Raw genomic sequence first — 18,363 nt, forward strand, 5'->3', positions numbered from 1 at the left:
TAAAGATCTTATTTATTTATTCATGAGAGATACAGAGAGAGAGGCAGAGACATAGGCAGAGGGAGAAGCGGGCTCCCTACAGGGTCCCAGGACCCCAGGATCACAACTTGAGTCAAAGGCAGATGCTCAACCATACAGCCACCGAGGTGTCCCGCCTCCTGGGATTTCCTGTTGTGACTTTTCATTCTTACATCTTTTCAAAAGAAAAGGTATCATTTGTTTTCCCTTCAAGTTTGCATGATGATTTTCTCTGGGAAAATCTTTTTTGCAATCAGGGTGTTAAGAAGGGTGGTCGACAATTGCGAGCTCAGGTGGGAGGTGAGCCAGCACCGGGTGGCAGAGGCTTGAGGGAGGCTTTAGTCCTGCCGGTGTTTCTCCCTGTCCTAATAAACCAGGGCTCGATGATTCTCTTCCTGTATTTTCAGTAGCCAGGTTTTTTGTTTTTTGTTATTTATTTATTTATTTATTTATTTATTTATTTATTTATTGCACTTTGACTCCTCTCCAACACCTGACACATGCCTGACAATTGCTGGCCAATGCCACATGCAAGGTAGACCCCAAACGACGGATGTGAAACTAAGGAAAAGTAACATTGGAAGGTGGTCCTGCACAATCCAGCCGCATGTCCGCCCAACAAGCAGAGGTGATTCCTGGATGATTCGGCCCCTGCCTGGCGTTCCTGAGATGGACTGTGAATTAGCCTCATTGTTAGTTCCAGGCTTGTGCATGGCACAGGCAGGAACATCATCATTGTAATGTGGCTTAGTGGGAAGATTCCCCTCTTAGGAGTCCTTCTGCTTCTGTGTTAGGATTTTCTGGGAGGCTCTGGCCCTCTCCATACTCAGGCCCCTGGCCATCTGGCCATCCCAGTGGGTTTTGGGACACGCAGCTCCCGGTCTCCTCTCTCGTGGTCTCAGCACTTAGCTTCCCTGGGCCCTGAATTCAGGCACAGCTCCCTTCACTTCTACAGCATGTGAATCAAGATGTGGGTGGATTGCCAAGTCCTAGAGGACCTGAGAAATCAGTCTACTCTCTTCCTTGAAGGTATCTTTCTTTTAGAGATATGTAATAAATTGCTACAAACTGAATGTTTATACCTTCACCAAATTCTTATGCTGAAGCCCTACCCCCCTAATGTGATGATATTTGGAGAGGGGGGGGCGCATAGGAATGGTGATTAGGTCATAAGGGTGATACCCTCATGAATGGGATTCCTGCCTTTAAAAAAGAGACACCAAATACCTCCCTTGTCCCTTCCACCATGTGAGGACACGGTGGGAAGATAGCCCTTTGTGAACAAGGAGGCAGGAGGTCACCAGACACTGAATCTATCAGCATCTTGATCTTCGTTTTCTGGCCTCCAGGGCAGTGAGAAATAAACGTTTGTTGCTTAAGCCACTCAGTCTATGGGTCTTTTGTTATAACAGCCTGATGGGACTAAGACAAAAATTCTAATATATTCACAAAACAAACACAAAAGCCCACAGCCTTTGAGGAAAACACACTGGCCTTCAGCTCAGCAGGTACACATCTTGTGTTCTTGAACTTGGCTGGGGGACACGGGGTGCAGAGGAGTGTGGGTGTTCAGGTTCTCCAGCAAGCAGAGGCCAAGGTGGGATTAGACCGCAGAGATTTATTTATTGGGGAAATGTCTGTGAAGGATGAATGTGGAGGGAGCAGCAGGCAAGGTGCAGCAGCAGGCAATGATGCTGACTGACCACTTGTGGAAGGCGACGGGAAAGGAGACTTGGGTAAAAAGAGCTTGAGTAAATCCTGGTCTGAGTAAGTCCCAGTCAGGCCAGTGGAAGGTCCTAGAGCACCGGATGCCCGGTAGAAGCCCAGGAGTGAGGGTGTCGTGGCTTTGGCACGAGCACTGTGGTGGCCCTATAGGTGTGGGTCGGCAGGTGTAGCAGGTGGAGGCAGTCACCCCTGCCCCCCATCATTTTCTCTTGAACCAGCATCTCAAAAGGTATCTCCTGACCATCATCGTGAGGGGAAATGAAGGATTCTTGCTAATTGCCTGCCTCCCTGGTCCATAGGCTGTATCTGTATATACTCCAGATCTTTCATTATTGCTTACAAATCTGCAATGGCTCCTATTTGCATACAGTTGAGTTCCATTGCCTAATACAGGACCAAGGCCGGCCACTACCTGGCCTTCTCCCTGTTCAGCTCCTGTGCCGAAATCCAGAGAGAGATTTCAGGTGTGGTCTTTACCAGATACTATTCCAGGTGAATGTGATCTTGTTTGCTCTACGATGAACCAGAATTCTGCGCTTTATCTCCCCACGACTGCATCTGGTCTAACATGGGTCATATCGTGTATTTATGGGGGACATTACTATGAATCAAAGTCCCTGTATTGAGGAAGGTGTTACTTCAAGGCCCTGTGCAAATATCACCTCCCCTGAGGCCTCCTGAGCATCACAGACAGAATAGACTCCCCCTTCCCACTGTAATCTGTTGACCATGAGTGTAGGCTCCATCATGCTCTGTACGGCCGTTGGCTCATGGAGGCTTATCTTTATCCTGTTTTTCCTACTTTGATAGCCATTAGAGGTGTCTTTTCCTATGGGATCTATGACAGCAGGGCTGCATTTGGAAGAAACAATCTTTTTTATCTGTCTGCACAGAATCTCATGCAATGGCAGGAAACCACATTTCCTGGCACTCAGTCTATGCCAGGTGTGTATGTGTGTGTGGGGTGGAGGACAGTCATGTCACACATGCCCCGACTGGTATGATTCTTCTTGCCAACAGTCAACCACACTGCTTGTGATTTCAAAACATTTATCGTTCATGCTTGTACCCCTTGCATGACCCTTGATTTGAGGTAATGGGAAGTGGATCAAACTCAAAATATAAATTTTTTATTAATTTCATGTTTTTCCCTAAAGGTGAGAGCAAGCAATGGATTAGCAAGCTACATTTACTTTGAGTATAAGAAGTTTGGTTATCTGGCATCTGTGATCAGGATTTTGGAAACAAAAGTTTACCACCACAAAGCCAATCCTCACTTGAAAAAGTAACCAGAGAAGGTCAAAATTCCACTTGTAAAATCATTTTATTGGTATAAATATACATATGAATAAAATACCTCAGCCTGTAATGTAAGTGAATATTTGTGAAATGTCTTAAAAAGAGTAGTGTTTTGATTTTTACAGGTGTCAAAGTATTCTTTGTTAAAATCATACATTAAAAGCTAATATGCAGACAGAAATTAAAGGCTTCAAAAATCACGAATATTCATAAAACTTCATTCCAATCAACTATGTACATTCACCCAGGCACATGGTAGGATCAGCCATGGGCCTCTCTCTGTGTTCAACTGTGCTTCTTGATGATACTGCAAAGGTCACACCGACCAAATTTAAATTTACAATTCCACATCAGGAAGGAAGAAGTTCCCCATGGGAGAATGTAAAAACCATAGCCGAGATCTAATATATATAATTTATACAAATTATTTATTAGTGTGCTTTGTTAATATACTTACACTGTGCAATTGCATACATCAAGAATAAATTGCTCTATTGAGTCAAGTGCAGATTTGACATGGGTACCTGCAGCAATACCCCACTGTCAGCCGGTGGTGTTACCTGTGTATGTATCCAGTTACTTTGTTTACCTCCAAAAACTCATCTTGCAGGGCAAACTTTAGCTGCCTCAGAGAAAATTCAAGTACAGCCCATGGATAATTGCTGGCATTCACTGAAGGCATGTGAAGGAATGCTTCAAAATCAAATGCCATGGGTGAGGAGAAGACCAAACAAATGTGTTTTGATCCCCTTCCCTGCCCCAAATGGGTCTGTTTCAGTTTTCAAAAAGTCAGTAAAGAAAGAAGGTGAAAGAAAAGAAAAAAGCACCAAGAGAAGAGCGTCGGAAGTAGGAAGAGGTGTTGTCCTCGATTCCTCTCTAATGGCTAACAGAGCACCCTGCGCAATCAGAATTCTGCACAGGGACCTTTACACAAAAATAAACTCTTTTTCTGCTTCTTCCCCAGAGTCACTAGACTTGCTGCCTTGGTGGCCATCTTTACTGGAGGACCATGGCTTTTGCTCTTGGTACTCCTGGGCCTGCTGGCCCCAGCTTCTCCTTGAAACTGAAACAGAAAGAGAAGGACCTCATTAGGGTCAATACACACAGTACAATCAGTGGTCTGACCAGTGATGGGGTGAGATGTGGGGGCCCCGACAGGTGGGAGGGCTCACAGGACTCAGGCACACACAGCTTACCAACTATGTTTAGAGACTTGAGATGAAAATTAAGAACAGACCAACAAAAACGGAAACGAAGTAAAACAAGAGAACATAGAGACCCCAGTCTATGAGAGGACAAACCTGTCATAGCTGTGGTTGAGAATCTGGGGTGAGGGTGGGGGAAAGAAGGGGACCTCTGACCCTGCACGCCCCGCCACCCCTGGTGCGGCCGAGAGAACAGGACAGACAGCCTGGCAGAGTTGCAGCGGGACAGATGTCCTACTTGATGCCTTCTGCCACCATCTAGAGTTGGCTGCCTCTGCTTTGGGGCCAGGATGGGAGGAAGGGCCCAGCAATTGTGCTCAGGCCTTTCTGAGCCTCAGCAAGCATCGGTTTTACTCTCTAGGAAATGAAGAATTTAAAGTCTTGTGAAAAAGGAATGAATCCTGCTGATGGTAGAGTCAATTTGGAACTAGGCTCCGGATAATAGAAGTTGCCAGTCCTGCTGCCTGCTCTGATCACACATAAATGTGAAGGATCCCCTGTGGCTTTACAAAGTGATGATGGGAGGATAATTAGTGGAACTGAGCCTTCGGTATCTGTCATGTCAGGCACACTCTGCTGTATGATTGCTACTCCTCCCAACTACTCTGGAAGGGAGGTTTTGTAAAACTTGGAATCTGGATTTAAACTGGATCTCTCTCTTGGGTCACCTGGGCAGCTCAGTCGGTTGAGCATCTGACTCTTAGTCTTGGCTGATCATGATCTCAGAGTCCTAAGATGGAGCCCTGCATCGGGCTCTGTGCTTAACTGAGTCTGCTGGAGATTCTCTCTCCCTCTCCCTCTGCCTGTCCCGCTGCTAGTGGGCTAAAATAAGTAAGTAAAATCTTAAAATAAAAAGTAAACTGAATCTTTCTCTTCAAAGACCATGTTCTTTACAACTAGAACTCAGCTTCACTGGTACCATATACCTCAAGGCTATTAAGGGTTATTACATATTACTCACCAAGCCTATTGTACAGATACCACTTAAGCTAAAAATACCATACCCCCCATGTGTATTGCTTAAAAGAAGAAAAAGCTTCCTTATCACTCAGAAGTTCAAACGATCCAACCAGGAACAGGCCTGGAGAGTAACAGGATTCATCTGATGCTTCTCATCAGCCTGATTTTAGCATTATGCTAAAAATTCATCTTGCCAGGAACTAGCTATTTAAATGCTTAATTTACTAAAGAGTGTTTCAGGAAGTAAAAGCTCCTGAAACCTAATAGTCAAAACACAAATATAATAAAGTACTTCCCTTGCAAATATGGTTGTCAGGGCCAGATTCTGATCTCTAGACAATCAAAATTTAAATTTGGTTAATTAAATTAAAGTGGAATTATCCAGTATTCTGAAAAGGATAAACCTTTCAAATCTCATCATAAAAATAAGTATTTTTAAAAAATTTGACCTCTTTTTACCCAACACTTTTGAGTAAATTCTCAGATGGAAGGGAAAAGTGATAAATATCACAACTGATTTTATTCTTTAGTTTGTATTGTGTAAAAAAAAAATTTCCTTTGAGAGCTGTCAACAAATCAGTTTGGGGCAAAAGGTAAATAATTTTCTGTATATAGCTTGTCCTTTATCACAAAATCAATTTGATAGTAATACACAGAGTCCTCTAACTTTTCAGCTTCTGCATGTGCTATGAACAGGAGAAAGTAGAGCAAATTTTTATCTTCATCTCGAAGACACTGCAATAATCTGACCCCAAAATAGAGCATTACTAGGAACATCATGCTAGAAAATTCTCTTCATTCCCTTTTAAAACCAAAATGAATTGTTCTTGTGTATCAAGTGACTCAAAAATAAATTTCCAACATTCTAGGTTCAAAAGAAGAAATAAACATGGTGATACACTGCTTATTTGTCTTCAGAGCAAACATTATTTCCTCTAATTCTTAGATTAAAAAGCTTTTCATCCCTCCCAGTGGTTTAGTTTCCTCAAAATCCCAGGCCTAATTCATGTCTGTGACATCAGTGTCCTCTCTAAAAATGGAGAAATTCATGCTATCCACAATGGTTATGTCACAGGTAAAAACCGACCAAGGTCACTGGAGTGCAGAGTACTGAAATTCAGAGAGATCCTACATAGGAATCTCCCTGCAGAAAGCAGACTGTCCTTCAATCCACATTCAAGTGACACTGATTCTGAGTCCTCCAGGGCTGGGGGGCAGGGGTGGGGGTGGAGGACGTGGCAAGGACACAGCAAACATTAATAAGTTAACAGGTTGGATTTTAGGTTGGTGACACAGACCTAATACCAGTCATGAAGGCATAAATTTTAATCTGTCCACTATGGTCACTGAGAGGAATAACAACATGGTCTTTCTAGAGGCCTGACAAAAGCAATTCACTAAGGCAGTGACTCTATTTAAAAATTCATTTTAGGGTCTCCTGGGTGGCTCGATTGGTTAAGTGTTTGCCTTTGGCTGAGGTCAGGATCTCAGGGTCTTGGGATGGAGTCTGGCATCAGGCTCCCTGCCCCTCCTCCCACTCATGCTTGCTCTCTCTCAAATAAAATATCTTAAAATAATTCATTCTCAAAATATTCACTTTCATTGATTAAACTCTACCATTTGTGAATGTGATCATGAGACAAGCAGCGGGCTGGCATTTCCTTACATGGCAGGGAGGTCAACGAATGGACAAGAAGAGCAAGCAGGTGATATCAGGGAACGAAAATCAGACAAGTAGCCAATGTACTCTCAGAGCCTCTCGCCTTCTCATTAGTCCAAATCACTGGTGCAGACAACTTTGTAGGGAGAATGCTCTTTGTCAAGTTTGTTTTCCAGTCCTTAGGCAGCATCGATTTGGTTACATATAAATAGGATGCTAATTACAATTTTATTGAGGTAGGTTTGGTCAAGCTTCCACTAATGAATACTCCAAATAAGATTATGTCTGCTTGAAACTTAAAACTCTAGAAATTATTTTAAAATATTTAGAAAATCCAGGCTTTTTACTAATTCAGATGAACCTTCTCCTACACAGTCTGAGTTAATGCTTGACTTTATGCAGGATTAAAAAAAAATCAGATTGTTTTACTACACTTCTCTAATGCAAGTATCTGTACAGTTAACATGCTGGGGGAGCTGTGTGTGTGTGTGTGTGTCTATACAAGTGTTTCTTGCTATGCCACGTACCATTAAAATTATAAAAAATACCCGAGTAAGTGAACAGGTAATTTATTCAACACAAACACTTTGCGTATATTCACACCTCACCTACACTGCCAATGCCTAGTACAGAGAGGCTCAAACATGAAATCTGTCATTCTTAAAGATGATTTGACTTTGTATATATCACACATGCAAATATTTATGTGTATAGACATGTGCTAATTTTAAAGCTTCCAAAATGTGCATATAAATTCAGAATGAGAGATGCATTTGAAAATTGGAGCTTTTTTTCCATTTTAAGCTCCACTGACATTCATATTTCCCAGGAGGAAAACATGATGACCTTAAAAATAACATTTGATAGCTGGCTCTGTTTTTTTTTTATATACTTTCTGGTAGGAGCCCAAACAGCTGAAAATTGATAAATTTCTTTTCAAGAACTTATATAAGGGTAGTAGAACCCAGTTCTGGTGAAAAAAAAAAAGTAGAATGGAGCACCAGCTTACCAAAAGCCATGGCCAACATATTGGTTGGCTACTGGTTGGATTATATAAGAATCAAGTGACATATAAAAGGAATCTTAGAAGATGGGCTGAATGAACAGGATACATCATGATACACACAAAGACAAAATCAACAATTTTTTTTCCCAGAAAATAGGACATACTCTAATGAAAACATCACAGCTTATAATGAAATGCACGACAGGAAAGCACAGGAAATTCCAAAGTTACAGATATTTCCAGGAAAAGAAAGTAAGCATTGTACCTGTGCATACTAACAGAGCCACACAATTAAAACAGTAATCATGATAAAAATATGCAGCATGCTTTGAGAACAATAGCCTCTGTTTGTTACATGGATACACGATTTAGGGAAAGAAGAAAGCTGTTTTAGCATAAATGAAGCTGCTCATAAAAGATCCAAAGGAAAGGACACAGCATGGTGTAACAGAATTGCTCTGCACAAAATGCCATTTGTTAACCAGGAACTAACTATTCAGAAAGCAGACTGCTTTGCGGTTCTCAAGAATGAAGACAGGCAACTGCAGGAATCGGCACTAACAAAACAAAATGAAAATCTTTTACATAAATTTACTTTAATTGAAGCTCCTGTAAAATGGCTTTTTTGGTTCCTGTCAGTATTTAAAGAAATCAAGGTAGAAAAGCAAATACAAGATGGTCCTGTTGACTTCCATCGAACTTTGATGCAAGCCCAACACAATGGGGATTGTAAACCAGAGAGGAGGTCATGGAAAAACCTGCGAGAGGCACAGAATTTCTTGCCTTCCTATGGTTTGGCTTATCCCTGTCTTCAACCTCCTTTGACTCTATCTCAAAGCCTTCCTGCAGGATCAGTGTGGTCCTGGGGCAGTCTCCTTGAGTGTCGTGTGAGGCGCTTTCAGTGGCTTCTCAGAAGAAGTGACACTGCATCGCATCAAGGTTCTTTGTTAATAATCAAGTGATAGAAGTCAGTCAATACAATAGTTCAAAATGCAAATTTCCCAAATCTAGAAAAATCTATGTGACTTTATCAAAAGAGACAATATAGAGACAGAACTTCTGACTTAATGTACTCTAAAAGTAACTCTGCCTCTCTTGAGAAAATAAATGTCTGAGGTGTTTATGTAATTTTTCTATCACTTGAAGATAAGAGATTTTTTTGAAAATGTCAGAGAAAATCCCTTGTAGAGAGTTATTGTTAGCCTGTGTCTATAAAGTCCACCGTACAGAAAGTCCATGCGCATGCACGTGTGTGCATTCCAATAAAACTTTAAGTACAAAAGCAATGGGACATAGTGTATTTTATTATTATTATTATTATAGGGTCAAACAGGATTCTGCAGTAGTGGCCATGGAATCACTGTTATTTATTTAAGTTTTTAACTGAAGTATAGCTGACAGATTATTTAGTTTCAGGAATCCTTTAGAAGCTTCTCCTGGCCCAAACAGAATGTTTGTATGTGACCTACACTGTGGGTCATGTCCTTAACTTCATCCAATCTACTCCATCATCTAGCTAGTGTGTGCCAGATACTCAGCAAGTCAGAGCACACGGCTCATCCAACGGCATTGCCCAAGAAAGTTGGTTCCAAAGGTTGTTGCTTGTGGGGGGACCAGTAGGTGCTTTATCATTGTTTTGGTTTTTAAACCTCTGTCAAGGAAAGTCCTCAAAGACAACAGTTCTCACTTGAGGCCCTGTACATAAGTCAGTGGGTTGTTAAGCTGTAAGGTGGGTCATAAGACATATACTATCAGTAACACAGTGCTCAAGTTTGAGAATAGTTTATCCTCTTGTAGTAAAGAAGTTATTCCTACAATAAGATCACTTCACTGACTTGCCATCTGGGGTGCTTTCTTAGAAGGCCATGAAGGGCGTGGGGTTATAGCTTGAATACTGGGCCACGCCATGCCCTTAATCACTGGGAGTCTAAATACACTCACATGTTAACCCCTCAGAGTTTTACAGGAAGAAAAGTACCCTGTTTCAAGGGAAAAAGTACTTCAAAGGAATCTTATATATCAGAATATTTTATATTTTTTCCCTTCTTTTCTTTTATGATACTTTTAAGACTTCCTTTCAAAGATTTTTCAAGGCAAATTTATAAAAAGTTATCAACCAGCAAGATCATAAGTACTGAGTCACAAAAAAGACGTTTTGTCTCTGAATCAGCTACACTTGCTCTAACATTTCCCAATGGAGATGAAAGCCCATTTGAAATCTGTCTTTTTTTGTCTCCTGGGGCTATCTCCACCTGAGCAGAACACCAGAGTTTACCACAGTATCAAATGGAAGATGGGTGCCAGAGAGCAACTGCTATAAAACTGAATAAACCATTCTTAGAGGTTGAAAAGTTAATTGGTACTTTCTCCTTCTCACTAAAGGGTCATCAAATGTCCAATGGAAGATCGTGGGCATGGTGTGAGGTCTAGCTTTTTACTGATCCTTGCCTGAAAGAGGGTAAGGTAAGATGGTTAGGCCAATACTCTCGAAAGGTAGAAACTCTGTTACTCTATGAATTTCTGATCCAATCCCAATTAAAATCTAACAGAAGAGTAGAGAGATAAAGAGGACAGGAGGCATGATCCCAAATATAAAAATAAACCTACATGATCAAAAAATTTGAAAGGACAAGTCACCCTACTCAGAAGTAACTTGATTCGCATCAGGATAGTTTGTAATTTTAGATTTTTAAGTCAATGCTTTTTGCCCCAAAAGGAAGGGAAGGACCATCCTGTTGCCATTTCTGATTAAATAAAAAAAAAAAAAAAGCAATTGTATGAATAATCTCTGAGCCGGTTGTAGGATAGACATTATTCAATTAAAGTCTGTTTTTGTTAGTGCCAGTTTGTAAGCTTTGGGTCAGTGAGGGATGATAATCGAAGGCTCTAACCATTTGTTGGCTGTGACTTCCTGTGCCCAATTGCATTCACTTCCTCTTCCGCAATGGTGGAGTACAGTTTTGAAGATCTTTTCCCTCCACTGGAAGGCTTGTCACTGTCATGATCTGAATGTCTTTTGTAATAATCTCCTCTTTGCACTACTGAGGAAAAGGGATTCGTTTTACCCTTTATATTAGCAAATACATCAATGTGCCGACATTAATATAAAGAATACTAATACTAAAAATTAAAGTACCAGAGAACCCACCCCATTTAGGATGTAAGGAACCTACAGCGTTGGTCCTACACAGATACACCATTATCTACAGAATTCAACAGCCAACATTATGGAAATGTGGTGCAAAATGAGGTGAGCTCCGAGTCTGCCCCCAAAAGGTGCTAACAAAAGGCCCCTGGGTTACCAATTTGATTTTATGATGGGTTAACAAAAATCACATTCACTATGGAATAATCCAGAAGAATCATAGCAATTTACCTGTTTCAGAAATTAGTTGGGCACGCTAGTCCAAAGGGAGGCACAGAACAAGGAAATGAAGTAACCAGCATGAATAATGCACAAGAAAATAGGAATGAGCACATCAGGAACATTTTCTAATGAAAAAGACAGGGCTCATAAGTGGCTATCATTTCTGGGCCAGCAGGGCCTGTGAGCTGATAAATAAATTGAAGTTGAACTCCTATCACCTTGGATGTTTACATACTGTTCTCAGACTGCGTGTGTATTTTCAGTTCAATTTCAATACGAGGTGACATCACCAGAGTGATCTCTGTGGTTAACTTATTATGGATCCCAGATGCAAACTCTCCAGTCCCTACCTACAAAGATGGGGCATGAATCACTCATAGCGTCTGCTCTCTGCAGGGTGAGGGGTGAGAAGAGGAACCAAACATCTACCCCAGAGCTCTGAAATGTCTAAAGAGCAAATAAGTTCCCCAGGAAAGAACACCTGATTCTTCCCAAAGCAGTTAAGGGCATGCTAGTGTTGTTCATCCATTTTAACTGGAGGTGCGCCATGTTCCCTGTGCTCAGGAGGCTGGTGGGTACCTCGAAGCCTTGTTTTAATCATGAGCATCTAAAAAACATCACTTTCCATAAATGTCAAGCAATTTTCAAAACGTCCTTACAAGTAAGATTGCAAAGTTGGCAGCTGCAGAAAGAAGGGAAAAAGAGGGTAGGAGTGGGGGAGGGGCTGCCAGGGACATGTACTGGCTCGAGTGAGTCTGACTGGACACCACCGAAGGTTCTTCTTTCTACACTAAGACTTCCAAGGGCTGTGGCTGTAACACCAAGCCCTGTATTTGTTCATTCCATGTAAGAGGACTAGAGGCCCCAGCTACCTTTCATGGCTTTAGTTGGTCTGTTTGACATGAGTGGTTTATCGGCTTTGGTCAAAACCCTGTCTTCTTTTACCGATAGCCAATAAGCTATAAGCCAAAGCTTATACCCACCAAATGAATCTGCAAAATGGAGAGGGGAAAGCAGGGAGTATTATTATTTTTTAATTTATTTTTTTATTATTACTCTCCCAAGTCACAAAGATAGTACTCAGAAATACTTTCTATTAAAAAAAAAAAAAAAGAAATACTTTCTATTAACTGTGACACAAGACTACCATTAATAAAAGAAAAAAATAAAAGAAAACATGCCAATGGAGGAAGATGTCAGAGCCAAAAAGTTTAAGAATTCTGAGGCATCAGACATCTAAGATAAAACAAAGCAGCCCGAAACCATAACAAAAGCCATCTGGTCATGGGTAATGACTCGTGTGGCTCTGGAATTTCTTTATAGGCAGGGGCTTAGAGATGGCAATTATATTACTTTTTATGAAGTACAGAACCCAAAAGTCAATGATGTATTTGACAGAATGAGGGAGGTGGGTGAAAGGAACGGTGGATGCTGAACCCACCCCAAAAACCTCACCTCTACTGATCACTCTTGATCTGATTCTGAGAGATGGTACCCAAGTTCCAGGATATTCTTGCTCTGCTGCTACCCCAGCAAATTAGAAGCAGCAAACTGGGTATAGTGATTTCCTGAAAGTCCATGAGAATAAGGAATGTCTGACCTCATGATGGAGCAAGCATAAGGAGCTAAAGGTCTCTCGGGCCTGCAGGGCTGCTTGTGAGCCACAGCAATGGTAATTTACAACCAGTACGAGCTTTTCTTGTAAATAAGGGGACCTAGAGGCCTGTAAGTAGCACCAGATGAGTCACAAAATATTGAAGGCATTCCTTACCTGCTGGGAGCCAGTTCAGGAGCACCTAGTGATTACAAAGAAGTTAAACCTTGGGTTGGGGTGTCCAGTATGCCTTCAATCTCTGTGTATGGTCCTTTATTAAGCTCCAGTGTCATCAATAATGTTGAATCAAGTTTCTGAATGAGGAAACTGCTCTGGTTCCAAAATTTTATTCGAAGGGATGCTGATTTAAATTCTAAGATATTAGTTAAGTCCAAGATTAATTCCTTTCTCTTGAAAGAACTCTCCTTGGAGAAAGTGAACATAAAGAAAACATTTCTTACCTTCCTGGGAAAATGTCCTGGGACTGGGCTGGGGGCTACTCTGGCCATCTCTCTCCTTGTCCGAAGGAACTTTTTTCAGGACAGGTGGAAGAAGAGCAATTTTAGAGGAGCCGGGGCTGGATGGAGAGTCTGGGATGTCCTCTGGGGAGACACAAACACATGAATCAAACTGTTCCACGAACTGGATTCCTAAAACATAAGCCAGGTGAATCTTTAAATACTAACAGCCAATAATTTTTTAAAAGCATCATCGAATTTTTCTGGCTGAAACTTAATTTTGTGTTCCCGCAAGTAATATCTACAAACAGTAGGGGAAAAATAATTAAAACTCATGAAAGGTGAAAAATCTCTAAAACTCACAGATAGAGGTGAATTTATCTTACAGACGCAGAAAATTTTAATGAGCTGATACTTGAAAATTACACTGTAAGTGAACTCAATGTTCCTTCTGCCTCAAGACACACAACCAAAAGACACAGAAGCTGTTGGATTTTCTTCAAATATGTAATATTTATGATCTCCTGCCTCTACCTACTGATGAATTCAGTGAAGTGGTCATGAAATACATACAAACATATTCCTATGGAATGTGGGTGCATGTACCTATCTACACATACTGAGAACACCACGAGTAACTTGGAATCACTGACTTTTAGAACCAAAAGGACTTTGGTGATCACTGTATAGGTGAAGAGATTAATAAATGAACTGTTGAAGGAAATGATGACAAAATTGGCTATGATTAAAACTCTAGTTTCTTAATTCTAAAGGCTGTTCTATTTCATTTTAGGAAAGGATTTAGGAAAGGATTTCCTAAATTGTGCTCCTTCTTCTGCTCTGTTGCTGGCGAAGTTATTTGAACTTGGCATGTGTGTCTGTGTGTGTGTGTACAGAGAAGATAATTTTTGGTTAGGTTCTCCTCAGCCTTCTACTTCCAATTCAACTCTCCTACATGCTTCACTACCTGAACAGGACGCAATAGAGCTCTCCCTGCCCAGACAACCTCTCAGAGCCATGGAGAGGAAATGAGAGAACGGATTTCAAAGTGTCTGTTGAATTCTCAAGTGCTATAAAAACAAACTAGTTTGTGCATTTAAATCTTGGTATACTAAGTGCTAAGAAACAAATGAACACATTTAACAAATAAATTGAAAACAGAAGCTCCATGCCACAGAATATTGGGAACCCAGATAGTTTGACATTAAGAATTTCCAACGGGGGAGACGAAGCACTCTACAAGCAAGGTCCATTTTATGAGTCATTCTCAGGCAGCCCAGGTGGCCCGGTGCTTTAGCGCCGCCTTCAGCCTAGGGCGTGATCCTGGAGACCCAGGATCGAGTCCCATGTCAGGCTCCCTGCATGGAGCCTGCTTCTCCCTCTGACTGTGTCTCTGCCTCTCTTTCTGTGTGTGTGTGTGTGTGTGTGTCTCATGAATAAATACATAAAATCTTTAAAAAAAAAAAAGCCATTCTTTTACTGCAGAGCAGACTAGAGCTACACCTTGCTGATGAAGATACCAGCCTGCTTTTGACTCATTGAAAAAAAATTTTCAAATGTTTTTTTGCCTTCATTCTCCCCATTCTTTCTATTACGACAATATTTTGTGCGCATAACAAAACGTTTTATGTTTCTCATCATAACAAACTTTGGTTTGACGTGATTCCACTGTCCTTCTGTAGCTGTGAGTTGGAGACTGGGCTTTGGGTTTCTTTAAGGACCAATGGGCTATAGAGATCAGCAAGCTTAACTAGCTGGCCGCTTGGTGAATGAAAGACACGTTTGAGGGAAAATGGGAAATACCCACAAGTGGAATAAGTTTGGGTATGTGCAACACTGCTTTTTTTCTCATTTCCACCCAGTCCTCTGCATGTTGATGAATGACCATGATGAGCCGCGTGTCTTACTTTCTAGTATGCACACCCATGGTGGGGGAGGACAGCGGGACTGGTACCCCCACAGCTGGGGGAGCCCTAGTGTCTGCCTGCTGCTCACCAGCTGTGGGACTTGCCATACTGAGTGTCTCTGGGCCTCACATTCTGCATCTGGGGAACAGAGCTGTGGTGGGAAGATTAGAGGTTTATCCACATTAAGCACTTACAACAGTACCTGGCACAGAGTGAAGTGTTCAGTTCAGATTAGCAGTAATGATGGTGATGAGCATAATCCGACTATATGTATATAATCTACCCTTATTTGCCTAATTATTATAAGAGAATAAAGTGAAGAGGTGATATGGGGTTTATTATATTATCTATCTAAAAATTCTTATAATAGACCACTGGGGCAAACAAATAACTTTTAAAAATTAAAAAAAAAAAGAAAAGAAAAGAAAAGAAAAAAGGACCTGATATGAAATACCAGTTGCAGGAGAGAATAAGGCAGTGTCTAATCCATTTCTGATATTTTTAAGTTTCTTCTATCATCAGTTTTTCTAAACAAGAGTCAGAAAACTTTTTCTGTAAAAGGCTAAACTGTCCACATTTCAGGCTTTGCAGGTCAAACGGCCTCCATCAAAAGAACTCAGCTCTGCTACATTAGCACAAAAGCAGCTGGAGACAACACGTATACAGATGGCTTGGCTGTGTGCTGCTAGCGTTTTATTTACAGAAACAGGCCCATAGTCTGCCAGGCCCTGTTCTAAACCCTAAATCTTTCACAGAATATTCGTGGTGCCCACCCCTCATGCAAGGCCTTTTCTGAAGCATCTGTAGACTCTGGAGACAGTTCTCAGAAAGCCCAACTGAGCCCTGCAGATGGGCCAACCTAACACAAGACTGTTTTCTCTTTGGCCCTCTAACCCAGGGCCTGAATGCAGGGATAGTCCCAGAGTCCTCGCGCCTTGGTGTCAAATAATGAAACCCTTCAGCCTTTGTTCCTCTGGAAGCCACTGTCCAGTTTCTGGGACCCCTCCTGTGGCCGTGTTCACCAGCAGCTCCTGGAACTGTCTGTGGGGTCCTGATGCAGCTAGCCCTGCAGGCTGCCCCTGCCCAGCACAACCCTTACCAGGCCGTGAGGTGGTTCTTGGTTTCTGCGGGATGGTGGGCCGCGCTGCCAGGCTGGGTTTGGGGGACTGCAGGAGGGGCTTCGGGCTGGTGGGTGTGCTGGACGAGCTCCGGGACCTGGAGCCCACATCCACTTTGGGCTCTGCTTTGGCATTCTTTTCTGGTGTTCCCAAAATGAAGCGGTTCTCCGGAATGCCTGGGTGCAGCTTAGGCACTAGTGAAAATGGGTACAAAAAGCACACTTTATTTTAACATTCAAAGGTGAGGGGCACCTGGGTGGCTCAGTGGTTGAGCATCTGCCTTTGGCTCAGGGCGTGATCCTGGGATCCTGGGATCAAGTCCCGCATCAGGCTCCTTGTGATGAGGCTGCTTCTCCCTCTGCCTCTCTCTCTGTGTCTCTCATGAATAAATACATAAAATCTTTAAAAAAAATCAAAGGTGAAAGAAACAAATTATTTAGAGCTAGGAGAGTTCTGGTCTGTCTGTTCTGTCTTTTCTCCCCATGGATATTTCAGAACTGAACCATGTCGTTCTAGCATGCTTGTAGAATCTAAACACGCTGCTGGAAGACTACAGCTCTTTGTGGAAAATCAATGAACTTAGTGCTACTCTTCTGATCATTCCTGACTACTCCACAGATGGCAACCTTAAGTTCAAGCGTGTCCATGTCCATACTAACATATGGAGAGGATACAGTGCTTAATGCATCTGAAGCACTCAGATCTTTCTCCGATCTGGCACGAATACAGGCAGGTATGACCGTAAAACTGTAGGTGCCTCAGTTCTGGACAATCATCATCAGGCAGGGGTCTGGCTGCGGGTCCTCAGTGAGGGGAGTACACTGACATCCACAGCCTCCCATTTAGCAAGAACTGTGGCAAAGGCTTCAGGGATGTAATCTCATGCCCCACCCTTGCCCTGCTGTTGCCTTAAGCATGCAGACAACTGAATGAAGCAAGAGGGTTAAATGTGAGCTACATTCCAACTCTTCCTGCAGGAAGACATTCCAGCACAACACGGGAATTTCAAACAGCAAAGTGAGATTTCTGATGCACAGTTTGTAAGCCACCCTCTGGTTCCCATCAAAAGTGTCTTATTCTTTACCATACCCAAAAAGTCAGAGGGACAAAGGATATTGGATATTCATGCTGAAAGGAAGGGACACTCCTTCATATCAAACAAATGGACCTTCTACTTACCATGTGTGGCTTATTTTTAACATCAGACATGCCCCTCCCCCACTCCTCGGATGTCCACAGTTTGAGAGCTCTTATCAGAGGCATTTCTTCCTTTTGGGAAATTGGAACTGGTGCCCCTTCCAGGCACACAGCTCTGGGAGTGGGAGATGCCGCTGAGGTGGAGCTGCAGCAGGTGAAGGGATGTGGCCTTTAGGTGCAGGCTGACAACACATTCTCCTCTCTCATTTCTATTTTTCTTCTGTCAACTATGTGTGACTCCAGAACCAGGAGGGAAAGCGTTCTTCCTTAGGGGGTGATGGTCTTACCTGCACCACCTCCATCCAAACGTTCTGTGCTGCCCAAGGCCAAGCTGGAGGAATCCTGAGAGATGGCATCATTCCCAAGCTTCTAGAAAATTCAAGCACACAGCCCCAGCAAAGTGCATATTTATTTAAAATGTAAGAAAAGAAACAAAGCAGAAAATAAATGTCAACAAATAATGGCCCCTTTACTGTTGTCACACTGTGTCCCACCTCCCTGTGTCCCTGGGTGCCTGCTCCTGGGACAGAGCTTGGAGGAACAGGTTCTTTTCTGTGTTTATAATCAGGGTTCTGGGGTTCTGGAGTGTGGCCAATGCCCCAAAATGATCCCCCCGGTGACAGGTACATGGGCTCAGGGGAAGCCAGTGAGCTTGGGGATCGTTTCTGTCTCCTGTGTTTTGTTTTTGTTTTCTTTTTTTGTGGAACACCTATAGAGGCTCTGCAGCCCCGATGCTCCAAGCAACAAGGGTACTGATGCTCTGTGAGTTGACGGGATGGTCTCTCCAAGTTGAGTTCCCAAAATCAAAATTTGAAAGCAGTGGAAACCTTTTCAACTTCAATGTACAGG

At 42.3% G+C, this 18,363-nt stretch overlaps 1 protein-coding gene across 5 annotated transcripts in view; it reads right to left on the reverse strand.

The window, feature by feature from the left end:
- Nucleotides 1–3,048: 3,048 nt before the first annotated feature.
- CARMIL1 (capping protein regulator and myosin 1 linker 1) overlaps nt 3,049–18,363 on the reverse strand; it is a 312,575-nt gene continuing 297,260 nt past the window's right edge. The window contains exons 34-38 of one of the 5 annotated variants that reach the window (XM_072813987.1): nt 17,802–17,883; nt 16,299–16,511; nt 13,296–13,436; nt 10,765–10,911; nt 3,049–4,105 (exon numbers count right to left, since the gene is read on the reverse strand). In XM_072813987.1, the coding sequence (XP_072670088.1) occupies nt 3,969–4,105; nt 10,765–10,911; nt 13,296–13,436; nt 16,299–16,511; nt 17,802–17,883 (720 nt within the window). In that variant the 3' untranslated portion in view covers nt 3,049–3,968. Of the gene's footprint in view, nt 4,106–10,764; nt 10,915–11,249; nt 11,275–13,295; nt 13,437–16,298; nt 16,512–17,801; nt 17,884–18,363 lie in introns of those variants that run through there. The other 4 variants (XM_072813985.1, XM_072813990.1, XM_072813989.1 and 1 more) reach the window with 4 other exon arrangements.

Source organism: Canis lupus, chromosome 37, assembly GCF_048164855.1.
Source record: "Canis lupus baileyi chromosome 37, mCanLup2.hap1, whole genome shotgun sequence".
In the NCBI taxonomy this organism is placed as follows: Eukaryota; Metazoa; Chordata; class Mammalia; order Carnivora; family Canidae; genus Canis; species Canis lupus.